This window comes from Mucor velutinosus (genome assembly GCF_035048745.1).
Source record: "Mucor velutinosus strain NIH1002 chromosome Unknown tig00001572, whole genome shotgun sequence".
NCBI classification, from domain to species: Eukaryota; Fungi; Mucoromycota; class Mucoromycetes; order Mucorales; family Mucoraceae; genus Mucor; species Mucor velutinosus.
The window spans coordinates 201,260-226,767 of record NW_027041898.1 but is presented as its reverse complement, the minus strand read 5'-3'; the positions used below and the strand labels follow the sequence as shown (position 1 = coordinate 226,767).

The 25,508-nt window shown below is 41.0% G+C and overlaps 11 protein-coding genes across 11 annotated transcripts; 4 read left to right on the top strand and 7 right to left on the bottom strand.

Moving 5' to 3' along the window:
• Nucleotides 1-17: 17 nt before the first annotated feature.
• Nucleotides 18-2,729, top strand: ATC70_013118 (uncharacterized protein; the record flags this gene model as incomplete). Its single annotated transcript, XM_064832284.1, has 3 exons — nucleotides 18-654; nucleotides 957-1,838; nucleotides 1,894-2,729. 3 exons carry the CDS (start codon nucleotides 18-20, stop codon nucleotides 2,727-2,729), a joined length of 2,355 nt encoding a protein of 784 aa, XP_064687839.1.
• A 1,300-nt stretch (nucleotides 2,730-4,029) lies between these two features.
• ATC70_013117 (uncharacterized protein) lies at nucleotides 4,030-6,141 on the top strand (the record flags this gene model as incomplete). The annotated part of the gene is made up of 4 exons (XM_064832283.1): nucleotides 4,030-4,164; nucleotides 4,220-4,886; nucleotides 4,936-5,374; nucleotides 5,427-6,141. 4 exons carry the CDS (start codon nucleotides 4,030-4,032, stop codon nucleotides 6,139-6,141), a joined length of 1,956 nt encoding a protein of 651 aa, XP_064687838.1.
• A 133-nt stretch (nucleotides 6,142-6,274) lies between these two features.
• On the bottom strand, nucleotides 6,275-7,535 carry ATC70_013116 (uncharacterized protein; the record flags this gene model as incomplete). Its single annotated transcript, XM_064832282.1, has 6 exons — nucleotides 6,275-6,328; nucleotides 6,381-7,012; nucleotides 7,104-7,175; nucleotides 7,245-7,263; nucleotides 7,326-7,449; nucleotides 7,519-7,535. The coding sequence occupies 6 exons, from the start codon at nucleotides 7,533-7,535 to the stop codon at nucleotides 6,275-6,277; spliced, it is 918 nt and encodes a 305-aa protein (XP_064687837.1).
• Nucleotides 7,536-7,743: 208 nt separating this feature from the next.
• ACT2_2 (Actin-2) lies at nucleotides 7,744-8,214 on the bottom strand (the record flags this gene model as incomplete). Its single annotated transcript, XM_064832281.1, has 1 exon — nucleotides 7,744-8,214. The coding sequence occupies one exon, from the start codon at nucleotides 8,212-8,214 to the stop codon at nucleotides 7,744-7,746; it is 471 nt and encodes a 156-aa protein (XP_064687836.1).
• A 2,745-nt stretch (nucleotides 8,215-10,959) lies between these two features.
• ATC70_013114 (uncharacterized protein) lies at nucleotides 10,960-12,903 on the bottom strand (the record flags this gene model as incomplete). Its single annotated transcript, XM_064832280.1, has 13 exons — nucleotides 10,960-11,010; nucleotides 11,068-11,201; nucleotides 11,263-11,329; nucleotides 11,537-11,707; nucleotides 11,759-11,782; nucleotides 11,839-11,857; nucleotides 11,912-11,964; nucleotides 12,021-12,162; nucleotides 12,219-12,304; nucleotides 12,367-12,380; nucleotides 12,442-12,673; nucleotides 12,727-12,779; nucleotides 12,837-12,903. The coding sequence occupies 13 exons, from the start codon at nucleotides 12,901-12,903 to the stop codon at nucleotides 10,960-10,962; spliced, it is 1,113 nt and encodes a 370-aa protein (XP_064687835.1).
• Nucleotides 12,904-14,293: 1,390 nt separating this feature from the next.
• On the top strand, nucleotides 14,294-14,527 carry CDA2_5 (chitin deacetylase; the record flags this gene model as incomplete). The annotated part of the gene is made up of 1 exon (XM_064832279.1): nucleotides 14,294-14,527. One exon carries the CDS (start codon nucleotides 14,294-14,296, stop codon nucleotides 14,525-14,527), a length of 234 nt encoding a protein of 77 aa, XP_064687834.1.
• Nucleotides 14,528-14,996: 469 nt separating this feature from the next.
• Nucleotides 14,997-16,242, bottom strand: ATC70_013112 (uncharacterized protein; the record flags this gene model as incomplete). Its single annotated transcript, XM_064832278.1, has 2 exons — nucleotides 14,997-16,055; nucleotides 16,123-16,242. 2 exons carry the CDS (start codon nucleotides 16,240-16,242, stop codon nucleotides 14,997-14,999), a joined length of 1,179 nt encoding a protein of 392 aa, XP_064687833.1.
• Nucleotides 16,243-18,517: 2,275 nt separating this feature from the next.
• Nucleotides 18,518-19,810, bottom strand: LAG1_2 (sphingosine N-acyltransferase lag1; the record flags this gene model as incomplete). Its single annotated transcript, XM_064832277.1, has 3 exons — nucleotides 18,518-19,244; nucleotides 19,306-19,437; nucleotides 19,521-19,810. 3 exons carry the CDS (start codon nucleotides 19,808-19,810, stop codon nucleotides 18,518-18,520), a joined length of 1,149 nt encoding a protein of 382 aa, XP_064687832.1.
• A 665-nt stretch (nucleotides 19,811-20,475) lies between these two features.
• On the bottom strand, nucleotides 20,476-21,252 carry SCH9 (Serine/threonine-protein kinase; the record flags this gene model as incomplete). Its single annotated transcript, XM_064832276.1, has 2 exons — nucleotides 20,476-20,628; nucleotides 20,689-21,252. The coding sequence occupies 2 exons, from the start codon at nucleotides 21,250-21,252 to the stop codon at nucleotides 20,476-20,478; spliced, it is 717 nt and encodes a 238-aa protein (XP_064687831.1).
• Nucleotides 21,253-22,118: 866 nt separating this feature from the next.
• On the top strand, nucleotides 22,119-22,682 carry ATC70_013109 (uncharacterized protein; the record flags this gene model as incomplete). Its single annotated transcript, XM_064832275.1, has 1 exon — nucleotides 22,119-22,682. One exon carries the CDS (start codon nucleotides 22,119-22,121, stop codon nucleotides 22,680-22,682), a length of 564 nt encoding a protein of 187 aa, XP_064687830.1.
• Nucleotides 22,683-23,195: 513 nt separating this feature from the next.
• ATC70_013108 (uncharacterized protein) lies at nucleotides 23,196-25,430 on the bottom strand (the record flags this gene model as incomplete). Its single annotated transcript, XM_064832274.1, has 2 exons — nucleotides 23,196-24,687; nucleotides 24,748-25,430. The coding sequence occupies 2 exons, from the start codon at nucleotides 25,428-25,430 to the stop codon at nucleotides 23,196-23,198; spliced, it is 2,175 nt and encodes a 724-aa protein (XP_064687829.1).
• Between the last annotated feature and the right edge of the window lie 78 nt (nucleotides 25,431-25,508).

Below are 25,508 nucleotides of genomic sequence, written 5' to 3'. Positions count from 1 at the left end.
TACTTACTTGGGATGCCATGCCAGATTTTTACCGAGTCTGTGGATCCTCCGACCATTGTCGTGCAGACTGCCCTGATCGTCTGAGCTGGTTGAAATGCTACAACTGCAATCAAAAAGGACATGAATGGAAGCACTGCCCTCGCAATAATGATGCCAAAGGTACCGAAGCTCCCAGCAAAGCTCGAGCTGTTCCTGAAGCTGCCAAGAAGACGAGTCGTGAAATTCCTCTAAAGGTTAACAACTCGACTACCTCTCCCATGATTGTGGGTAATCCTACACAATCTCCTGTCGTTGTTCAGGGAAATTCTGGCTCTCGTCCTGAAGACTTAGGCTCTCCAGCTCCTCCCGAGGATGCTGATATGGACGAAGCCAATCCTCCTCCTCACCAACAATTGTCAATTGACAACCACGTCGGACAAGCTGCACCGATTAATGAAGCTGGATCAACCTCCACCAAACAGTATAAGAATCGCTCACAATCACCGAAGCCACAGGATCACATGAAAATAGCTAAAACCAATGACTCTAGCGATGTCACTGCCCGTCGCAACCAACATAGTCAAGGTCAACCAACTAATACTGACAATATGCAGAGTATTAATATATCGGGAAGAAATGAAGGTGATCTTCACCATGCTGAATCTAATGACAGCAGTCAGCCTCATACTACCCAACAATAATTAATATTATGACACCCTCTACAATCAAAATTGCCACACTCAATTGCCGTGGCCTCAGAAAAATCAAGTATCCAAAAAAAAAAAAAAAAAAAAAAAAAAAACGACAACTATATATTCGACATCTACGCTCTTTGGGCTATGATGTTTTACTACTACGAGAAACTCATGCAATCAACCAACAAATAATACAGGACTTCAACTTCCTCTTTCAAACAACCTCAAGTCATTGGACTCAACACTGCGGCATTGTTAGTCTTAACAATAGATACAGCATAGATATTCTTCAGGATGGTATCGATGGTGGTTGCTTCATCCTAGCAAATATCAGACTTACTGCAACACCGGAGGATGACTTAACAACAGGTCCCATCGTAGTTACAGTTTTAAACATCTACGGACGAGCTGGAGCCCATCCCCAGCGCTCAGCATTTTTCTCTGAATTGCTCAGTATTCCCATCGTCTCAACCACTCTCAACAACGCCTATCGCTCTCCTACTTTAGTCATGGGCGATGTCAACTATTCCTTTGACACGCACCGACTAGCAGATGGATCCTTAGCAAGTGCTCCTACTTCATGGACTTCACTTCTCAATGACCATTACGTCGATTGCTTCAAGGATCAAAAACAACCCGCCTGGTCCGTCAACTCCAGCTCATCTACTATTGACTATATATTCTGTGACACAATTTCGCATCATAGAGTGAATGATGTTGAACAGGTCTTTATCAGCAGTACGTGGACAGATCATGACCTCCTAGGCATAACTTTCCAATATGATAATCCTAACCGCCGAGGTCCCGGTGTATGGAAAGCAAACCCTCTTTTTGCTCAGAGTAAGCAGTTTCGATCAGAATTAGCTCAACATTTACAATCTAGACAATCTGACCTTGCTTCTATTCAATCCTCCTCAACGCCTCAACAAACATGGGATTGGGTCAAAGGGGATGTCAAAACTTTTATCAAATCCTACCAACTCGCCGATAACAACTGGAGGGCAAAGGAATTGAAGAGACTACAAAAGAAACGAAATATGATGCTTAGACAGTCCAGAAACCGAGGCCTCTATTTTCAAGTTTTGGAGACAATCAACATTCAGATTGGAGCCTTGCAGGAATCAGTAGCCGAAGTACAAGCTTTGAAGGCGGGGAAGAATTGGCGTGAAAAAAGGGGAAAAGTGTGCTGGCTATCTTAAACGCACAGCTACTACCAAAGAGGCCCAGAGGAGTATTAATGCTCTGCTTGATCCTAACACCAACACTGTCCATACCGATCAACCCAATAAGCTCAGAATTGCCCAGGAATTTTACACATCTCTATTCACCCCAGATGTGGTAGAACCTACAGTTATTCAAGAATTGTTGTCGTCCGTCCCTGCCGAACTACGCCTAGATACTACTGACCAATCTCTGTTGACATCTACGGTTGCCTTTGAGGACATCCTGGAGGTTTTGAAGGAATCCCCTCGGAAATCAAGTCCTGGAGCAGATGGCTTACCATTTGAAATCTTGAATCTTGTGGTCCGCTTTCCACCACTCAGAGAAATACTCACCCAGGTTTTCAATGATGCGTTGGAACAAGCTCTCTTTCCGGATTCATGGAACGTTTCTGTTATGACCTTGCTGAAAAAGAAGGGCGATTCAAAGAACATGGGAAATTATCGTCCACTTAGTTTGGCCAACTGCGATTACAAATGTTTTACCAAAATTCTCAACCAACGCATGATGATTGTATCACCCAAATTGATCAACTCAAACCAAATTGGCTTCATCCCTGGCAAATACATAGCTGAAAATGGTCTTCGCTGTCAAGTACTGATGGAGGATGCTGAATTGAAATGGAAGCTCGCCAACCAGCAGGGTACAACTTCTACTATCCATCGAGACATTGGGCTGCTCCTTGACCAAGAAAAAGCTTATGACCGTGTTAATCTGTCTTACTTTCGGGCTGTCTTGAATCGCTTTGGATTTCCAGCGAGTATTGTTAATTGTCTCTACAATCTCATGGCACACAAACCAAATCAAGATCAACATCAATGGATACTTTACTGATCCAATAGCTAAGCTACGTGGATTCAAACAGGGTGACCCTATCTCTGCTTCCGTCGTTCCTCAACGATTGGCTGCCATAGCATCTCCCCAATGGTCGTTTTTCTGGTCTTTGTCCCTGACCATGATCCAAAGAAATGTCGTATATCGATTCATCAACAATTGCATTCCCCATCAGTCTCTATTGAATCTGAGGTCCCCCTCTGTTTACTTGCCCCCCCCCCCCTTGTGCTTTGTCTGTTTCTCAGTTGAAGATTCCACTGACCACTTCCTTTTTGAATGTCCACCCAAGGCAGCGGTCTGGCAGGGTATTATCTCTGAGTTCCTCTGGCCCACGGTAACCACTGATGATATCCGCCATTCCCTCCTCACTCTCGACTTTTACTATATTCGATATAGTCAGCGGCCTCGTGCTTCCTCCCATCATATAGTCATCATTGCGATGTCTAACATTTGGAAAGCTCACTATCGTCTAATCTTCGATCAAACTTCCTTCGCTCCCGCCGCTGTGTAATACTCAATATCAGACACTATTATATTATAAAGAGAATAAGTAGCTATTGACCTATTTTATAATGTTGTTAAGATTGTCATTACTTCTCAAGATATTAAAGATTTTTAAAGCAGAAAAAGAAAAAGAAACTGGATGCGCGTTTATGGTTGCGTCAAAAACCTTATAACTTTCTCCAGACAGACTGTACTTTTCCAAAGATAGAACTCAAGCCCTCTTATTCGGACGAATTCCAATCTGTATATATAAGCATGTAAATTATTTATTAAGGTAGTGAAAATATGCTACAAAGATGTATAGCCATCATGTTCCATGGATGATGGTTGTATTGCTGTTGTTGTTGTTGTTAAGTTTGAGAAAACTGACTGCTGTGGGTCGTATGAGGCTCAATCTACTCTTCCACTTGCTATTGCTAGTATCATCTCTTGTGGTTGAATGCAGTAATTGGGATTGCCGTTTTAAGACTGGTGGAGGTGGGGTAGAGGCATATGCAAATGCGGATAGTGTTGTTTGTATATCTCCTCCCCCTTGCTGAACTCCCTTGTTTTCCTCCTGTTCCTCATTGTCGTTGTCGTCGTTTTGCTCCTCATTATTGTCACTTGCTATGGTAACCGCACTTTGGCATTGGAACGATTGGTACAGTACAGCAGAGCAAAAACCAACTCACAAAAACTTTTGGTTCAGTAGACAAGATCAGCACTTGCTCTCTTCTCCTCCTTTTCTTTTCATTCATTCTTTCTTTCTTTCTTTCCCTCCCCCCCCCCTCCCCCTTAATACAACAATTAACCAAGAATGTTTCGCCATATCTCTAAATTTACAGCATCTACATTCAAATATACCACTTCTCTGTTCTTACAATGCAATCATGATTACTCTCCAACATCATCATCAGTAGAATTATGGCTACAGGACATCCATATAGGTTTAGTAAGTGGCTTTTGCTTTGCTTTGTCAACAGTACAATAATGGCTTATGTGTATAGGACGCTTTGCTTGACGACCGTATCATAGAAGCAGAGGACATCTTTCTCCAAAACAAGTCATCTCCAATTCATGCATTTGGTTATGCTTTGGTCTTGTACACAAAAGCCATGCTGTCGAATGAGCCATCCAAGGTGGAAGAAGCCGTGGAATATATCTCTAATCTAGAGACTCACATCAAACGCATACTACTTCATAGAAAGAAACGCAAAGGTCATGCCAAAATACCTACATCATGCTCTGTACCGCTGGACATTCAATTTGAAAATCACACATTATGCGATCAAGATGAATACCTTCATATGCAGTTTGAACTGATCTATGCGAATTGCATACTCATGTTGGCTACACTGCAGTTTTTGCGTGATAGTTGGATAGATCATGTCAAAGCAGCATATGATTTGCGAAAGGCTTACAAGATGTACGAACGCATATTTAAAGCACTGACGGGCATGAGCATCTTGGAATACCAAACAACGGCAATAACAACACCATTCACAAGGCATACCATGACACCAACGAGAAGAACTGTATCCTGTGATGACGGCAGATTTGCTCATCAGTCATCCACTACTGCTACTGCCTCTACATATCATCAAACAGTGGAGCATGGTGCTTATTTTGGCATTGGCTTATTCCACATCATATTTTCATTGCTGCCGTCCAAAGGTAACGTGCCACTCCATAGCATGGATAATACTCATCTCTCTCATTGTAGTGGGCAAGCTCCTCAACAACATTGGGTTCCATCCTTGCAGATCAACAGCCATCCATTTATTACGTGTAACCCACAGCGGCGCATCCATGTACTCTTCACTCAGCGCGCTTGTACTGTTGACATTCTACACCAACATCACCATGTACATACAGCCCAACATCAACCGTTTTTTTGTCTTTAAAGATGCAAACGCCGTACTGCAAAAGATGCAATCAAAATACCCCAATGGCAGGCTCTGGCAATTGATTCAGGGCAAATTTAAACGCATCGAGTGTAACTTGGCAGATGCAGTGGCATTATTTACAAAAGCCAAGGAACCGCAGCATGTACAGCAAGAGAATAACAGTAAGCAGCAATTAGACGCGCACAACTATTTTCGAAATGCCTCTATCAACGAGTTTACTCAGTTTCGATCGTTTGCCATCTATGAGACGGGATGGTATGCCATGTTTGCTTCTCATACAACGCCTACCTAACTTTATAACGCATAGGGCCCACATTTACGCTGGCAATTATACGCAAGCTTCTGAAGCCTTCTTTTGTCTAGAGAGCATTTGCAACTGGTCTCGCCTGTTTTATCACTACATTGCCACTTGCTGCATGATAGCTGAAGGCATGTACGAGAAAGCAGCTCTAGAATCTATCCAAATGATCAACATGTTTGAACAAAAAAGGAAACTAGGCCACCGCATCTCCAGCAACGAGCACTATGCAGAGTCCAAAGTCGCTTCTTGGATAGCCATGTCAACATCCCTCCCTTCTCAATCACTCGAGGAGACACTCCACACGGTAGCAAACCCGATTTGGGAACTCGTCTACCTGTGGCATGGTACATGTTATTGGACCCATGAGGTGATTTCAGACATCAAATCACACGCCACTCGTAGCAACAGCAGTGATCCCATGCTGTATTTGATTCTGGGTGTCTTGTACAGAGACATGGACAGGAACTTGGAACTGGCCATGGAACAGTTCAACCTGATCTTGATGATGAAAAAAGAAGCAGCTGGTTGGATTTACCCGTATGCCATGTATGAAATCGCTGCTACTCAATGCACGACTTTCAATAGTGGCACAATTCTTGTTATTGTGACAGATTGGGTGCAATGCATAGAAGCCTATTACCAACAGCATCCGCAAGACAAAGAATGGGAATGTCGTATGCAATTGAGGTGCCAACTTTTATTGGAATCCTGTTGTGTGTAGTATATAATAAACTGTATATCATTTGATAAACCAACTCCTTAAACTACAAAATGATTTAAGAGAGAGAAAACAAGAAAAAAATGCGACATATTTAGGTGGGTGTAAAAATACAAATAATAACTGTGTGTAGTGCTTATAAAAAGTAATCTGGCAACGCCTTCTTTTGAGGTGTACCACGGAAATCCTGCTGTAGACAAGGTGTTAATTGATGGCACCAGTCCACGCACAACTCTGCTTACCTGAGACGCTGCCTCAAACAGCTTGTACTCCTTTTCCAAATAATCATCCAACTTCAATATCGCAGCAATATTACCACATCGATAACAGTAGTTAGGTGCCGACCACACGGTAACAATGGTATTGTTAAACATTGGCTTATATCCCTCCATGACCAACTGATGTGCGCGAGCAATGAAATCCAAATTGTTCTTGTGCAAAAACTGCTCCACTACATCTGCGCCAAAGAGATACCCTGCACCTCGAGGACTGTAGCCCCAGCCATCGATTTCTTCTGGATCTGACCAAAGTAAATCACACATGGCACCGTCGTGAGGTACCTCTTGCTTTCTATCAATCGTTCGGATTTGGTCTAATGTATTGATACTGGGTGACAATCCACCATGCACGCAAAATACTTTATCGTCAATAATGGCACTGAGACTGAGGTAGTCAAAAATTTCGCAGCAATATCGCCAGACATTAGCAGATCCAAACTTGCGTGTGCATTCGTCGTAAAACCCGTACACTTGTGTGATTTGTCGACTCTCGTGGTTGCCTCGAATCAATGTAATCTTGTCAGGGTATCTCACTTTAAGAGCTAGTAGCAGCAGAAATGTCTCTACTGAATAGTAGCCACGATCAACAAAATCGCCTATGAATGTATCCCTGTTAATATAGAGAGAACCATGTGGAGAGCTTTTTTTTTTTTTTTTTTTTTTTTTTTTTTTTTTTTTTTTTTTTACCCATGAACAGATAATTTGTATCTGGGCATTCACCGCCCACTCTAAACAGCTCTTTTAAATCATGAAATTGGCCTAATCATCCACTTTGCTTTTTAGTAAACATATTTTCTCTCCAGGTCCTTCATCATCCGTATCATGTACCATGAATATCTCCACAAATCTAACAAACGAGAAGGCATTAATGACAACCATGGCATGTCGATGTTTGTGCTCTGTATTTACAGTGACGGGAGCATCTACTCTTTGAACATTGCTTTCTTCAATCAATATCTCTCTTGCTTTTGTACATAGTTCTTTCACTTCTTGTTCTGTAATGATTTCTCCTCGTCTCAATTGCTCAAGTTGTCTAGATGAAAAACCGCGTTATTTTTTTCAACATCTAGAGCGTGCGTCTTGTTTACAGGCATGTGAATACCTATCAAGGTCTGCCATGATGCTGTATTAATTAAATAAATAGAAAGAGAGAGAGAGAGAGAAAGAAAAAAGTTTTTTTAACGTGAGGTGGGGAGGGGAGGCGAAAGAAATAAAGAAGAAAGAAAAAAAAAAAAAAAAAAAAAGAAAGAAATACAATAGGCTGGTGGTACTTTATCTTTATATTCATGTTGAATCCCAATTTAAAATGTGTGGAGAGACAGAGAGACTAGAATTGTTTATTGCGCTTTCTACTATTAATACTACAGCAATCATTATTTTCGTTTTGACTATAAGCTTCAATGATGGATCTAAGTGATTGAATTTCTTTGGTTTGTTTAGCTACGAGGTTCATCAGTGTGTGAATGCGTTTAATGTATTGCAATTCAGTTGCTGTAGGTGGTGGTCGAGCATCCTCTAAGGGAGGAGTGTCTGGTTGCATATCTTGATAAGATGATGTGAGAAGCCTACTTGGCTGTGATTGTTGTTGTGCTTGTGGGTCTTTGTAATGTATAAATTGAAAGTTATTGCTATTTACTGTGGTGGAGGATGATGTAGTGGATGTGGAATTATTATTTACAATCTGGGGTATCTTGGTATCGCTGTGTGTGCCATCTAGGATGTATTGGATCTTTTGCTTGTCTTGCATGTCTGTATTATAATAGTAATTTGTTGTTGTAGCTTCTTGACAGTAAGACATGGTATGTGTATATATGTATAATTTGTATAGGTTGTTATATAGAAAAGAGTAAGAAAAGAAAAAAATCAACTCGAGATGAAAATGATCCAGCTATTTATACTATTTGAAATCCTTTGTTCAACATGTCATATCTACGTTTTACTAAAAAGTAAGGCTGAGAAAAAATAGAGTCAAACAAATCAATACTAAATTCAAGCCTCATGTCTTTCCATTTCATTTAAAAGCCCTGGGAGACATGGAGAGGTAAATGTAGTGTGTGTGTGTGTGTGTGTGTATGTGCGTGTATAAATAACTGTCCATACACTGTTCAGCCATCTATAGTCTCGGGTTTGAACCAGTTTATGTATACACATCTACTATATACACACAACGACTAAGATTCTACCATGTAGTAGAAAAAGTGTGCTATTTACTTTGCTAAGCCCTGAAGACATATTTGATTTCTCTTCCTTTTTTTTTTTTTTTCGAGACGCCACTATTTGTGTAACTGGTTGACTAAATATAGACCTTCTTCCCTGATTTTTATAACCGAGACGAAAATAACGACAACAATAACATAAAACTAAAAGTAGCCAATGCACAACAAAATTTAGGGTTTCTTTCCTTGGATGGTATATGGTAGTAATATTAATCACTGCATCATATCCCTGAGAAAATAAAAGACTCGAGTAATAGCTGTCATTTCATCTCAAGCCATGTGTTCATTCCGGTCAAATCATTCCGAACTCCATGGCATAGGTTAGCAAACAGACGAACAATGATCAAGTGTAGTCTCAGATGCCTCGAGATCATCGAGATGAAACAATACCCTTACAACATGCTAAATACATACATAAGCATTGACCATATATATATATATATATATATATATATATATAAGTATATCCACCTTTAAATTTCGCATCCCAATAAACTGATTTTGGCCAACGTTCGTTGCGGTAAAGATACAATTTTTGCTTTTGCAAGCCAAATCAGAAAAAAAAATTGGATTATTGTCGGCACTGATCAGTTGTATCGGCCAAATTGCTCGCCTCTCTTCTAGTTACTTCCATTGATCTATAGCTTTAATCTATCGCTTTCTGCTTCATATCTCCTTGTTTCAGCTGTAGTAGCTTCATGCGTCCGTGCAGTGCTGGACGAGGCCAACCACAAACTTATCAAATCGCAAAAAAGAGATATGTGTGCCATCAACGCATGTGTTAGAATGGATGCCGTATGTATTCTAATCAACGGCACTGTGATACCAGCTCACAACAAGAATATCCAACCTCCAGATGTGGAGAGCCTTGGTTTGATAGCAAAGGTAAGCCCACAGCAACCATTGAACAGCATTCATTAGCGGAGCGCCTTGCTTTGCTCGTGTCCCTCGAAGAATTTCGCGATGAAACTCAATGCAAAAATGGACGCTCAAAAACTAATTATTGACAACAACAACAACAACAACAAGGCACATACTACCATGACTTATTCAATGGAGATATATATATATATATCGAAACAGCTGTAAGTTATCACATCTTTCAGACATTCTCAATTTGGCCATGTTGGGCAGAGGATGTTGAGGGAAGTGCAAACTTTCCTGACTAGAATGTGTATTATTTGAAGCACAAGAAAAAGGTTTTGCTCACCTTCTTAAGCGTCATAGACAGATCAGCAACTATCAATCAGAAGAAGACCATGTCAAGCGAATGAAGGAGATGAAAGACAGCTCGGATAATAAGCAGAGTAATTTCTGATTGAATAGTCCATTTGTTATTAGAAGGTACATGTTGCATGTCGCGTTGGAAATACATGTCCTTCTTTGCATTTAATACATGTAGCTATAGGATTACGTCTTTGTTATTTAGCAACGTAAATCAAATCTGTTTACATGTTGATCAAATATAGTTAGTGACATTTATCCAAGTTGTCATAAAATCATATTACAAGTGCTCAAGCCCAACATTTTGTATATATTAGGACACTTGTGAAAGATGATACATTCATGTACGATGCTATCTTGACATGAATAAAGACATGGCATGTCGATATATTCCAGCCAAAAATGTGCTCTCTGAGCTGTTGAGCAATACAACACTTTGTTTGATTTACCCTACTGTGTGCACACATTCGATTACTCTTTTCTTAGTCATGCAACACTATCAAACAATCGCAAAATTTGATATAACAATGATTGAGGCGTCTATCGGAATGGGGCGTACACATGTATCGTTTCGATTTGCTCTGCTTTTTTTGGTTTACATCATTGTGCGGGCGCATATTACTCTTCTTTTTACATGGCAGCCCAGACACGGCTTCTATACTGTCATTACTAGAAAAAGAGTTCGTTTGTTGGCGTCAAACGCACTAAACCTCTTTACGTCAGTCATTGAGAAAAACCAGCCTCATTCCATTTACAACAGTCATCTAAGCTTTTCCGCTTGCTCGGTTGCTGTATAATGTTCCTTTATTGTATCACATCCAGTTGCACAAACAGAATGTTGTGTACTGTACACACACACACACACACAGTTTTGTGCGTGTGTAAATAATACACAAATCAAGAAATATTTTCGATGGATGAATTAAAATACATTACATTGCTGGACACTACGCACGACAACACTGGGCACTTTTTTTGATTAAAACGTTATGTTTTTGGATCAACACGCAAACTAGAAGGTAAATTCTTTTGTTTAATTCAATTTTTTGTGTCATTGCCGTCTTGCTACCAAAATGTCCGTCATTCTCTGTCGCTGCATCGATTCAGGTGAGATAGTTGGACAAGATATCAACAACTTGATTCATTGAGGGCCTCTATAGTAAAATATATAAGTGAGGTGGATGGACGCCTTGAATTTATAGCTGCCATACCATTGTAGGGTCTGAATCCCACATTTCCATGATCAAAACCAGCAGCTGGTGAGGGTATATTTGACTCAATTTACCAAGAGGAGGCCTGGTTCGATAATCTTTCACAGCTACATAAAGTGCATGCTCTGTCAAGTCTAGGTCGAAACGTATCATTTAATACACTTGAGCAAATAAGCATTCCATCTAAAAATATACCTTGAAAAGGATAGCCATATTCCCCCCAACTCAAGATCTCCCAGAATATGAGCCCACATGCGTAGATCTATCAGGACAGTCAACAAATAGCGCAGTATATCACTCTAGATAACCTACATCAACCTTAGAAGAAGATTAGTGCATACTCTTTAGAATACATTGAAGGAGTCCATACTTTTTCTGTATAACTTGGATTAGAGGACCAATACTCTGGAGCTAAGCCAATGAATGTATATGAGGATTTTGTGTATCATCTCAAGATGCTTGTATTTACCTTGCCTATGTAGAATGAAAGCAAGTTAGCAATGCTCAACACTAAAGCTGCCTGATCCATGTCACTGTACCAATTTGGTGTTCCACAATGCGTGTGCATTAATATATTTGCTTTCGGGCGTATTCTGGCTAATCCGAAATCATTGACTTTGGCTCTATCATCGCCTGAGATCTAAAGACATTTTAGCAGCGCTCATTATCAGTGTAAATGTGAAAAACAAACCAGAATATTCATAGATTTCAAATCCTGCAAACACAGTTAGTCGGTTGTCGTGTTTGGCTCGAATACATATAACTACATACTCTATGTATAATGGATGGCCTGAATAGATCTTATTAATATACACATCTACCAGTCTCCTCTATATAGATATACCTTCTTGTGTGTAGATAGGACACGCCTAGCGCAATATCATACATGTACATCACCTAAAGTATGTTTTGTTAATATCAAGTCAACTACAAGCACCCGCACTCTTGTGTACCAATTGCGAGAAATTGGGCTTTTTGTAGCATCGAATAACGTCAAACAAATCGCCCTTTGCACATAATTCAGTGATGATACATAAATGCTGAGGATGAGTACACACACCTATGAATCGAATCACATTTTCATGTCGTAGTTGCCTATGTGTTTTGAATCATGAGAGCTCATAATGGGCTTTTCGCTATAGATAGATTACTTTAGAACGTTGATTTCATGCTTGATTTCATCAAGATCCACTTGATTAAAGTGCGTCAAACGTAGTTCACCAATAGCCACAGGTTCCTGATACATAGTAAACTCGATGAGCTTGAATATCACACATGCCAACACGTGCCTCTACTTGCCCCTTTGTACATGCCTGTAAAAAGAGAGACTTTTTGAGTATACGTTGAGCAGACATAGATGCTTCAGATAGTTACCCGTATAGCAGTCTTTGAATCCTCCACTACCAAGCTTTTTTCCTACAACCAACGCATGATATGGAATGTCAAAATCAGGGTTTTTATCGTCCAGAAATAGCATGGACAAGTCTCTTGAATTCAACTCTAAGCGCTGCTGAGGTGGTAAAGTGGAGGATGAGTCTGGCAGTAGTTCCAGTGCTGTGTAGAGTCTCGGCGTAGAGGGTGCAGGGATCAATCGAATGTTTTCTTTCTGCTCACTTGAATCAGCGTTTGGTGACATTGTTATAAGAGCAGCATAGTTACCCAACTTATCAGATCCTCTATTAAATCTGCTTTGGCCCCTTCGGTTTTCAAACCTAAGGGCCTACATTGAGTAATGCAGAAATAGACAACGTGGTAAATTCAGTTCATACCTCTTTCCTGACAGTACTCTATAATATCAGCAAGCATCAATTTATCAAGCGAATCTCGGTCGATCATCTTTAATGCAAAAGTTCATTATCTCAGCTTCAAAGAGCTTCTTTTTAATATGCTAACCTCTAAAGATGAGTCCACATGTCGATTTAATGTCTCGAATATCATTCAACTAACACACAAAAAAAAACAGATAAAGTGGATAAAAGGATTGTTATTACTCCAGGAACGTTATTCTTTTAAATTGCTAGTAATCAGCTGATGCGGAAAGGGGTTCCCCTGGCCGAGATGCTTTGAGATGGTGACACGCCATGTGATTGCATGATTTACGATTTATTGGTTTCCATCAAGATACTAGTTGTCTACTCTTGCTTTTGCTCGACGAGAAGGTTGCTCTAAATTGATGTTTGATGCTTGCGACTTTGATTTGCTAAAGAACTGACATTACACAGCGTGGTGGTAATCTTCAGGCTTTAATGGAGTGCATATAAGCAAAAGACTCTACTTTATTGCTCTCTATTATGAACATTACGAGTATCACTGCGGGAGAGGCTATTAAAGTTGCAATGTATTTAGTATTTAGTACTTCGCATTTCGGTAAGGCAATGCGTAACGATAAAGTTTCACAAGAGTAAAAATTTGCAATAAAGACATGAATCAATAGCCAGGCTAGACTTTTGTACCTTAGAGATTGCACTCATATTCTTTGTTGCTTTAAAAACATCGAGTACCTTCATGCAAAAATGGCATGTATGATCTTGCCAGCAGCCAGCCGCCACCGATATTGGTTTAATCTCCGCTTGCCATTCTGTCGTGGTGATTTGTTCATTTATGAAATTTTTGGACATTGTTTGACCTATTTTGCAAGATTCGACTATATAAGTCGCAACGATCAGCCCATGCTTTCTAATGCATTCTTGGAGCACTTTTCAGGGTGCATCCAATGGTGCTATTTATAATAAGTATATTAAACAAAATTATCGAGCAATCTTGGCAAATGCAAAATGAGTTTTTTTTTTGCAAAAATGTCGAAATTTTGTATATCAAGACCTCACAAACGTGATTTCAGGGGCTGCCCTGAAATCAAAAGAATCATTTTGACTTGATATATGCTATAGCAAAAGTCTTCATTTTTGAGGTCAAAAACGCGATCGTTTGATTTTCGATGAAAACCATGAGGTATCCCTCATGGTTTATGGTCGAATTTTGGTAACCCCAAAAAAGTTGTGCAAACGTGTCAGTAAGCTCGTGCCAGACGAGAGCAATTGTTTGGTGTTATTCTGATGGGCTAAAAAGGCTCCCAACACGAGAAAATACTGCTCTAATACGTCCAGATGACGCTGTTTTTTTTTTGCATGCTTTCGAGTTGACAGAGGTAATGAAAGTAAGCTGACGGCCAGGACATAAGCTGCTTCTATTGATACAGACATAATGTGTCGTAAAAGAGCCATATCCAATGTCACAGATCGGTTTAGAGTATGCTCTGGGTCGTAAATTAGCTTGCAATACGGCTTGCAGCGCTGATGGTGATGCCGAAACCGCTGATTTAGGCACTACAAAAAGCAGCGGTAATGGAAACACTGGTAGTGCTGTTATTGACGACGCTGATGAGGAGGGCGTGTTGGTATTTGGATCCACCAATGCCGTTATCTTCAATAACGGCATGATGTTGAATAATGTCGAACAGTAAATAAATAAAGAAACAGAAAAAGCATCATGCTAAACACATCAAGCAAACCAAGACTGTTTGCTGACGTTCTAGCAATGATCTGATTGAGAAGCCATGCAGATGAAGCAACGGCATTGCTGCCACCATCATTCAAAGTTGCCTATTGCGCTGTCTCTAGATAGCTTTTGGATAATTGAGCATGTGATTTGATAGATAGGAACGACCTGTTATGTAACGGAGATGGTATGGCTCAAGCTATTAGTAGCATATGCAATACACTCAGCGAGTGCCATGAGCCCTGAGTTTATGGTATAAGAGAAATATTATATTTATTTAAGCTTGTAAGCAACTGCTGCAACCGCAATGGCAATAATAAATAGGGATGTTGTAGTATTAATTAAGGCATTAGACTTCACATCTTGACTGTTAAGCGCTCGAATAAAAGAGCAAAAAATGAGCATCAAATGAATACAATTGTAGTATGTATATCTTACCTCTTTGCAGCAGGCTCCTTGGCATGCAATGTCTTCCAACTGTTGCTAATGAAGAGGCTCTTACTTTTCAAGGAAGAGGTGAGCCAGCTTCCCACACTGAGACCGCCAAAGAGAGGAAGAACACCGGCACCTTGCTTGCTACCAAAGGTAATAAAGATACCGTCAGGGCCCTTCTTGTACTCTGCAGTGGGGGTTCCCTTCTTGACAGCAATTTGCACTAGATTCTCAACTACTACGGGGACATGAGAACGAATACGGAAAGCCAGCTTGGTTTCTTTGAAATCGGCAACATCACCCAGCACGAAAATATTGGACGCATCAGCATGATCTACTTGGAGGGATTTCTTGACCTTGATGTAGCCATTTGCGTTGACAATATCAGCACCAAAAGCAGAGTTCTTTAACCAGGCAGTTGCAGGACGATTACCGAAAGCTAGCAAGACGAGATCGACATTTTCAATGGACTGACCCTTCTTTGTTTTGACAATACCAGCTTCAGGGCGGTAGAAATGATCCTTGAGATCAGTGGGCAAATCAACGGCATCATTAAAGATGGTATCAATCTTGTTCTTTTGAGCCAAATCCAGCAAGCTTTTTCTGAATTTAGCATTGGGGCTACTAGCTTCATCCATAAAGTTGTCCTTGTCGTGTACAATTGTGATCTTTTTGTCGGCGTACACCTCACGGATCTCGCCAGCCAATTCGATACCAACGGGCCCACCACCTACAATGACAACTGATTTTGCAAGTTTGATATCGGCACGAAGAGATTTGAGATTAGCATGAGTGGCTTCATAGCTCAGAGCAGACGCCTTGGCAGGTGCAGGGTAAAGTGTGCCAGTAGCAAGGATCAAGTAGTCAAAAGCGATACGATCACCAAACTCCTCAAAGGATTGGTCCAAAACGATTTCGTTCTTCTCGAGTTGCACTGCGCTTGCTTGAACAACCTTGTTTTTCTTATTTTGGAACAAATCAGTGTAAGGTACCATGATGCGAGCGTCCCAGTCGCGCACAGCAGATCTGAGACCAGCGATGGCGTGATAGAAATGAGATTTCTACAAGAGATACATACAAAATTGAATCAGTCATACACGTATTAGCGTCCTGTTGATGATTCCGTACCGATTCAATCAAGATGATGCGATGTTCTCGGTCGTTTGATGCAGCCAATGACTTTTCAAGGGCATTAGCAACAGCTGTGCCGGCGAATCCGCCGCCAACGATAACAATGTTTTTAGTCATTTGTAGATTAGGACGATAGAGAGATCAGGAAATACTGAAAACGAGACAACCAGAAAGTAGGTACAGGTCTATTTATACCCTATTGTTTTGTGCAAATCACATTAATTTGTCAGCCAGGGCAATCCAATAGGAGATGATGGAAGCAAATGCTTCCGGTGGATCATTATTAATGTGTTTGTAATGAAAAGTGATTGTCCTCGAATAAAATCGACTTGTTCACATCTTCATTGCAGGAGCTACACCCCTCTGTTTCTTCTATCTGGTTGGCGCTCACTACGTTTTGTAGTGGTTTTAGATTTGTTGGTGACCGATGAGGGTGCTCTGGTTGCTCTTGGTGTTGCTTACAGTGCATTTTAGAAGTATCATTGGCGATGTGTCATAGACGAGGAGCCTAGGATAGTATCTGCTGCTATCAACATGGTTCGTCAAGACCATGGTACACTCTTTTCCGTTCTTTCTTTGGCAAGTGTTTCAAACTGGCACTTGGGCCTTGCTTGTAAATACTGTATAGACATCTAAACTTCAAAGTGAATAAAGATACACTTTAATACTAAAAAAAAAAAGGTTGTTCAGGTTGATTTCTGCCAATGCATGCTGTTTGGTCTGAGATTCGCACCATTTGAGCTGTCAATAGCCAGTTTGGGTTGCAAACGTTTGAAAAAGATGTGCCTTGTGCCTAATCCAATAGGACGAATTTGAATGTCTGGAGAAGTTGATACTCATGGCTTACATTCGTGATATCTTTGTTTGTCTGCTTCCATATCCAGCGCGGCAATACAGTTAAAGATTGCTCTAGAGCAGCCAGCAGAAATGCTTGTACATGCGTGAAAGACTGAAGGGTATGTCATTCTCTCTGATTTTGGGTTTTCTTTGGTAATCTTGTCACGCAGTTTTTTTTTTTTTTTTTTTTTTGTTATATTCTTCATTGATGGCTTGATTTTGACTCTACCCAACCTTGTTGACATAGGTAATTGACAAAGTGTCGAAGCGCCTTTTTCCTCTGCAGGTGGAGGGAACATGAATGTCATGAATCTGGGATAAGTGGCTACGTAATCTTGTCGAATCAGTCAACGGATAGTGGCAATGGCTGCAGCAGAACTGCCCTTCCAGAAACGTACAGCTGTCAGAGGTGTGATTCATGCCGTGTAAATAAAAGCTATTTATACAGCAAAAACATAACCAAACTTGACAGCTTTCAAGCCTTCATATCTTGACATGTAGGCCTTTTTGAGTCACCAGCATGACGCCAAACAACTGCACTTGAGTAGTAGTAACTTTCTGTCACATTCGCTCAACTTTTTTGGGACCAAAAAAAACATGACCAAAAAAATCGACCAAAAAGCATGAGGGGATACCTCATGGTTTTCATCGAAAATCAAACGATCGCGTTTTTCCACCATGAAAATGAAGACTTTTTACTATGGCATGCATTGAATTAAAATGTTTCTCTCGATTCAAAGCAACTTCTGAAACTACTTCAATGAGGTTTTCGTATGCAAAATGTCGACATTTTGGCCAAAAACTTTATTTCACATTTTCTGGGATGGCTCAATAAGTTTATTCAAAACATCTATTTTACTTGGCATGATCGGAAGCGCCTTGAAAAGTACTCTTGGAGTGTATTAGGAAGCATCGAATGATCATTACAGTTTATATAGTCGAAGATCACAAAATAGATCTGTCGAGTCGAAAAAAAAGACACAATCCGTCCAATCTTGAACAAAAATAAATTGCCTGAGTTTGAATCAATTTTAGCAGCGGGCAGCGCTGCTGTTGGCTGAACCACATGTCTTTCTAATGATTGCGATGCTGATCAAACACCACAACGCCTTCGTCTCTTGACTCCAATGAGACCAAACTATGGAGAAGAACATGCGATACATTTCTGGAAGACTTTCCTGAAATACATGCGGACAAATGATCATAAAGACAGAGATTTGATGTCTCATATATCCATGGCAACAAATCGACACGATAACATGAGGAGACAGTCTGCATGAAATACTATAAATTAAAATGCGGGGGGGGGGGGGGAGAAGGCACAAGGCAACCCTTTTTCTTTTTCGCAATACTGGTTTGCTCATCAGATACGATACACCAACATCCACGCTTGAACACTTTATGCGCTCCTCATGCGTTCCCATATAATACATCTGCGTGCAAGTACGATTTAAATGTGTATAATTTATTTTCTTAATATATAGTGTACAAATGAGTATACATGCTTAATCTACAATCTTGCAACAGCATGGCTCAAAAATCGATCCTGATCAAGTCAAGCAGAGGCACCCTTGTAGCCGAGCTCGTTCAAAGAGTTGGCCAAAGCGCTCTCCACCTTCTTGATGTGTTGACGTTCATCTTCCATGACAGAGATACCCATATGGCCAATTCTGAAATATTCAGTAGCACGGTCCTTGAGGATACCACCAGCGATTTGAACACCCTTACCAGCAAGACCACCAACAAGAGCACCAACTTGAACACCTTCAGGGAGCCAGATGGCGGTCATGCCGTTAGCAGAACAAGCTTCACATTGAGCCACTTGCTTGAGACCCCAGTTCTTGACAGTTTGTCTGAATTGAGAAGCGACTTGACGGTGCTTTTCAAAACGAACTTCAAGAGGTTGGCTGAGGACCTTGGTCAAAGAAGCGTGAAGAGCATAGATGAGTTGAACAGCGGGAGTGGCAAAGTAAGAAGGCTTGCGAGCTTCGTAGGCTTGCATGACGGGAAGCCACTTGTTCCAGTTGGAGTAGTATGAAGGCACAGGTGTCTTTCTCTCTTGGACGACCTGGAGAGCTCTTTGACTAGCAACAACAATGGAGAGACCAGGAGGAACACCAAGACCCTTTTGGGAGCCAGTAATGACGATATCCAAGTTCCAGGCGTCGAAACGGATCTCTTCAGAACCAACAGAGCAGACGCCATCAACAACAACCAAAGTGTTGGGAGAAACAGACTTGACAGTTTCAGCAACAGCCTTGATATCAGAGAGGACACCAGTGCTGTAGGCGCGTTTCTGTGAGTAGATTGTTTCATTGCAACATCAAGAGGGCATGTACTTACGAGGTATCAACGTGGGTAACAGTGACAAATTTGAATTGAGTCTTGGAACAAGCTTCCTTGATAGCTTCTTGGCTAGGACGAGAACCCACTTCAGCACCGAGTTGAGTGACCTTGGCACCATAGGTTTCAAGACTATACATGATGAAGGCGATCAGTCAACATTGGGGAGACGACCGCATCGCGACACTAACGATGCTGACATTATGTGCACTTACCATTGAGCGAAATGAGAACCAAAGTAACCAGTGTTGAGAAGAAGGACTTCATCACCTTGTTCAATCAAGTTGACCATCATGTCCCAACCAAGGGTACCTGAACCAGACACAATGAAAGGTTGAGCAGTTTCGGAAATGACAACCTTGCGGACCATTTCGATCACCTCACCAAAGACGGGGACAAAGTTGGGATCAACATGAGAAGTAGCGGGAGTTCCCATGGCGGCCAAAACATCCTCATGGAATTCAATGGGGCCAGGAATCATACAAATTTTACGGTCAACAGTCATTTTAGATAACAAGAAGTGTTGTGTGTGTGTGTAAAGAACAAGCGAAAACAAGGAGAAAGCTCAAGTATTTATGGGTAAATTTTTGATGGGGGTAACACAAAACACTTAATAGTTGCTTTTTAGTAAGGCAAAGGGAAAAAAAAAAAAAAAAGCAAGATAGACTGCTTTAAGACTTGACGTGTAGTGAATGAATGGCACTCAATGTTTGATGTACCAGGAACAAGTGGATACTATTTTGGCATATATAAATACGGCTTTTGAGTTCAATGGGCTATATTCGCTTTATATTACAAATCAACTTTTTCGAAAATGAACATGTGGACAGGCACAACATGTCGCAGCACTAGCAGATGATGGATGTCAATATTTGCATGGATGATCCAATCTCTATGTGCATCAGCTCGGCCATACAGCAGTAGAGATCTGATATGACAAGGAGGACATATACGTGCACTGGACAGCAGCCGCAAACGTTGACTCTGAAGCGAACCGTCGTCATCTCATTTGATTCAACAGGTAGCAGCATTTGGCCATATAAAGACAGCAGATGCGCCCTTATATTTCAACTTTTTGAGCAATTCCATTCATCGTGAGAAGTTTAAATGTTTTTGACATGGAAAAGTTCCACAAATATGAATGTTTCTATTATTTATATATTTACAATTTTAGAGTTGAATGACATCTGAACTATCCAAAGGTAGAGGCACACCGTCAGGGTGCTCTTTTTCATACTGAAGACAGGCAGCTTTCAAGTTGCCAATGAAGGCTGGAACGCCAGTCTTTGCAGCCCAGTTGATGACAGATTTCGGAATGTTTCCCTATGTGTGCAAGATGAGCTTGATGTACACTCTCCATGCCATGTTACAAATCCAGCTTACCTTGGGATCATCAAAATAATCCATAAACACTAAACATCCTTTTCCATCGTCTCCAGCAGTGATGCAGATGTTTTGCATGTAGGTATCGATGCGAATGACACCTTTACGCTCAGGAAAGCTGGTAGAGGGTAACGATTCACCGAGAATCACCTGATATTCCTTGTTACTCCCATCCGACTCCTTGACCACCTTTCTTTCAATGGTGTAAGCGTAATCTCGGTTGGAAAGAGGCCATGGATACTTCATTTCAAAATGGTTGCCATTGTTTTTTTCGCCCGAGGATGTATCTTCCACCTTGAAATATTGATGTGATTGCATGTTCTTGTCCCACTTTTTTCTAAATTCTAAATCCAAGTAAACATGAGCTAATGTGTCTGATTTGACATCACTCCAACCACCAAAGGAGCGATACTCGTATAGATTTGGGTTTCGATCATGAGCAGGTCGGCGATAAACTGTAAAGTCTGGATTCTTGACATAAAACTCCCACTCTCCATCGAGCTTAGTCTGGTCTTTGCATTGCTTGACAAAGTCGCGAAATGTGTCTTCAGGGAAAAAGGGCATTCAAAATGTTATCAGAGTAGAGGAGGGGGGGGGGGGAAAGAAAGGAAAAATAGTTAAACAGACAGAAACATCTCAGCCCTCTCTCTCTCTCTCTCTATATTTATATATAATTTCCTTGATATGATTCAAAATACATTCATTTTTCCATCTACTCTTAATCTCTTCATAACTGGGTGGAGTTCGTGACCGCAGCTGAGAGTGTCTCTGATTCCAAAGCGATTGCCCATCCAAAAGAAAAGTGTCGCTAATGGAGAATGCTAAATATAGCCATGATGGTTGGTTGGCTCTAATGATGATGCGAATGACTCTACTTGTGCGTAACTCTCTCTTTTTCTTCTTTTTTATTCGAGATTCTATTTTTACTAAAAAGCGATAAGGATAATCAGGACATCATATTACCCTATGCCCTTGCGTGCGTGCCAATTCAAATGTAATGCAGACTATTACGAGGCTATGAGCGAGTCCAATTCAATACCAGCCTTTAATTGTACAAGTTACCATTTATATACATATTTTCTATTGTACTCAAACCTGTCTTTTTTTGGGGGGGAAGAGTTCTAGCAAAAGATGTGCTGGATCACTTTACACTTTCTCCTTTTTAGCATACACAGCCCCCCCCAAATCATTATATCACTCTGGTGTAAATATGTAATATGGTGCACAACATTTGGCAAGACTGCCTTTCATGCTGATTTGGTGCTTGTATTTGTTTGTTTATCTAGACGAGCTTGAGGTTATGACACTTTAGTACTGTCATCATCATCATGATAGATTGATAGCTTTTCAAAGGGTATAAAAAGAGGCCGGTGATCGTTTCGTTTCAATCCATTCTTCTTCTACATCTCTTAACACTTTAATCATACGCAATGGATAACAACCAACAACAAGCTAGCATTAGTAACTTTGTCACTAATCCCTATGTCAGATCCTCTTGGATTGCCTTCTTTACTCTCTGGGTTCTCTGGGGCCTCGCTTACTTTCTGCGCCATGCCTTTGGCTATGACCATGTAAATCATACTGCTACCACGAAAACAGGTACTACCGCTGTTCCGGGGGCACATCAGGACCCAGAGACAGCTGTTGGCAGTGGAGTTGATGGTGAAGCTGCTGGTACCAAAAAGCCTAGATTGCAGGGATTCCATACTTCCATGACCGATCGTTTGAGAAGAGCTCATGAAATCTTGCTTGAAAATACCTTGTTGCTTCTGTCTGTCTTGACATTGAACACATTTGGCTCAGGTTCTACTCGTGCTGTCATGATCTTGGCCTGGATCTTCTTTGCTTTTACTGTCATCCATGCCTTTACTGAAATCGGAATCAACCATCACTTCATTCGAATGATCTTTAACATTATCTTTTACGGTGTCACTCTTGCTATTGGTGGTCTTGCATTCCACGAGGGATGGCACGTCGTTGGCTCTGTATTCTAAACCCTCTTTTATTTGTAATTAGTCCTTTTTGCCCAAGCAGTTAGTAATATATAATACCTTGAACCGTTTAATCCTCCTCCTCCTCCTCCTCCTCTTAATCGCATTAATTTCTTATATTTTTTTTTTACAAATAAAGACCAGAGCAAGCTTTTACTGAACCATATAAACCGATTACAAATTAAAAAAAAAAAAAAAAAAAATGACAGCTGACTTTTCCTTGAATTGTTGTTGTCAGAAATGTTCATATAAGAAATCCCTTTGAGCTACCATCAACACGACATGCATGTAAACAAACATGGCATGGAAAAAGTAGTTTTTCCTTTTGATAACAAGACTAAACGACGCAATGCAAAGAGCTGTGTGGTGAGAGTATATCTCGTGCTATAAACACACATGATCATTTTCTCAAGTACATGTCATGTTTCTTTTTTTTTTACAGCATTTCACCGCAATGCAATGAGCCTATATCATATGAAAAACAAAAAAGAGGGGGGCTTTATTGTTGTATACTGTTTAAACAGTTTCACTTCTATCCCTATTGCCAGCAGCAGTGCTACTATGACAATGACTACTTGTACTTGATCCGCTTGTTTGGTTGCTTGTGCTGCCGTTCTTTCGACTTAACCGAGCCCCAAGTTGCGCAAAACCTTGTTTCAATCCGTTTGACTTTCGTGTAATAGCTTGTTGTTGTCTAGACAAGATCCTGTCGGCTTCCTCAGATTGTCTTCCCGTCAGTGTAGCAAATGGCAAAGATTCATGCTGCTCTTGGTGAAGCTGTGGTGGGGATATGATGTGTTGTTGTTGTTGTTGTTGTTGTTGTTGTTGTTGTTGTTGTTGTTGTTGTTGTTGTTGTTGTTGATGCTGATGATGATTCTGCATTGCACTGATTCGCAGTAAACTGGTGGAGGATGACCTTGGGCGTAATGCAATGTTGGTCGTGGTGGACAAGGATGACAAAGATGGGGATGGTTGTAGCAATGAGGAGGGTGATGAAGATGGTTGCGGTGGATATATGGTGGGAGACGCACTCGCTGCTGCAGAAATAAAAGAGGATGACGATGCCAATGCTTCATTTTCTGCGGTCGTGGGTACACAAAGTATATCCTCACTACTGCTGTAAAGAGGGTGATGTCGTGAATGATGATTAAAGTAGTCTTGTTGTGGCAGCAAGTTTTCTTCTGAGACGGGCGATGATGGCGTAGACAGACCGGCTGTTTCAATCGCTACTGGTGGCAATTGCATTGTAGTAGTAGTAGTAGTAGTAGTAGTAGTAGTAGTAGTAGTAGTAGTAGTAGGTGAATGCGTCGTGTGTGCAAGTGGTTGCTGCTGTTGCTGCTTGTAATACGGTGTCGAGAACATGGCAGAAATACGGTCATTTTCATCCGTCCAATGAGCACAACACAGCTTGTAATCCAATGTGATCACTTGTCTAGCGGTTCTTTCAATGAACCGACTGCGAGTAACACAAGATTCAAAATAGGGCCCAAAACAAAACGAGCATGTTTGCTCTTGCTTGAAATAATCAGCAATATGATGATGTGATAATGACACGGGCAATGGAATTTTGGATTTCACCATGTGTCTAGCACACAGCTCGAACAAACTGGGTGGATCGTGTGACAATGTGTGTATCATCTCTTGCTCAAACGCACATGCCTCAGCTGTCAATTTTCGAAGCGATTTCAGTGCAGCTATCTCGGCGGGAATGGTTTTCAGTGGGTTGTGCGATATGTTCAAGGTGATCATGCCGTTTAAATTGGCCAGTGCTCGGGGTAGATGTGCTAGTTGGTTGTGGTTGAGAATGACAATGATGAGACTGGGTAAGCTACCAATGCCTATGGGTAACGATGTCAGTTTGTTATGGCTGAAATTGATGGCCTTGAGTTTGCTCAGTGATGTAATGGCGTCTGGTATGGTTTCCAGTTGGTTTTTGGATGCATTGAATATACGAAGATTCTTTAACCGGCCAATGGCTCTTGGTAAGCTGATCATTTGATTGTCTGATCTGTAGACATGGGGTTAATGCAAACTCTCTTTCCACATACACACACACTTGTATGCTTACAAGTCTAATTTGGTAAGGTTATCCAAATAGCCAATGCTCGAGCTCAATTTGATCAATGATTTCCCAGACAAGTCCACTGCCAGCAGAGGTGAAGAGACCAATCTTTTGCTCGGTGTTACTTCTCCAAACGTGAGTCTGGACCAGCCTTCTTCGTCTCGCAACGTGTATGTATCGTCTTCATCTTGATCTGTGTCGTTCTCGTCTACAGCGATGGTATCATGGTCTACACTGGCATTGGAGGCAGACGAGGTAGCAGCAGTGGCAGCTGAGTTGTGCATCACAGCTGGTGTCGATGCGTTCAACTCATGGTCCTCTTCATCGTCTTCCTCGTAATGCACAATGTTGGGATAGTAAGTTTCATCAATGTAGTGTAAATCATCGGCAAGATCTCTTCGCACCAGTGATAGTCGCTTGTTTTGTCTACAATGTGTGCACGGTGAATTGGTTTGCTCAGCAACAATCATGGGGTAAGGGGCCTTGTTGGATGAGCAATGCTGGCATGTCGATTCCAGTTGATAGAGATGAGGGTTATCAAGCACAAAGTCAGGCGACGACGGGCCGCAAGTGCGTTGATCTCGGTTAAAGTAGGCGTTTTCTTCCTCCTCTTCCTCAAGCGGATGATTGTTGCTAATGTAACCAAATGTCAACGGTGCATGTGCTTTACTTGATTGCTGCTGACCCATTTTTTTTTTAGCCTTGAGAAATAAATAAATAAAAAAAAGAAGAGAGAAAGGAAAGAGAGACAGCAACCATGTTTCCAA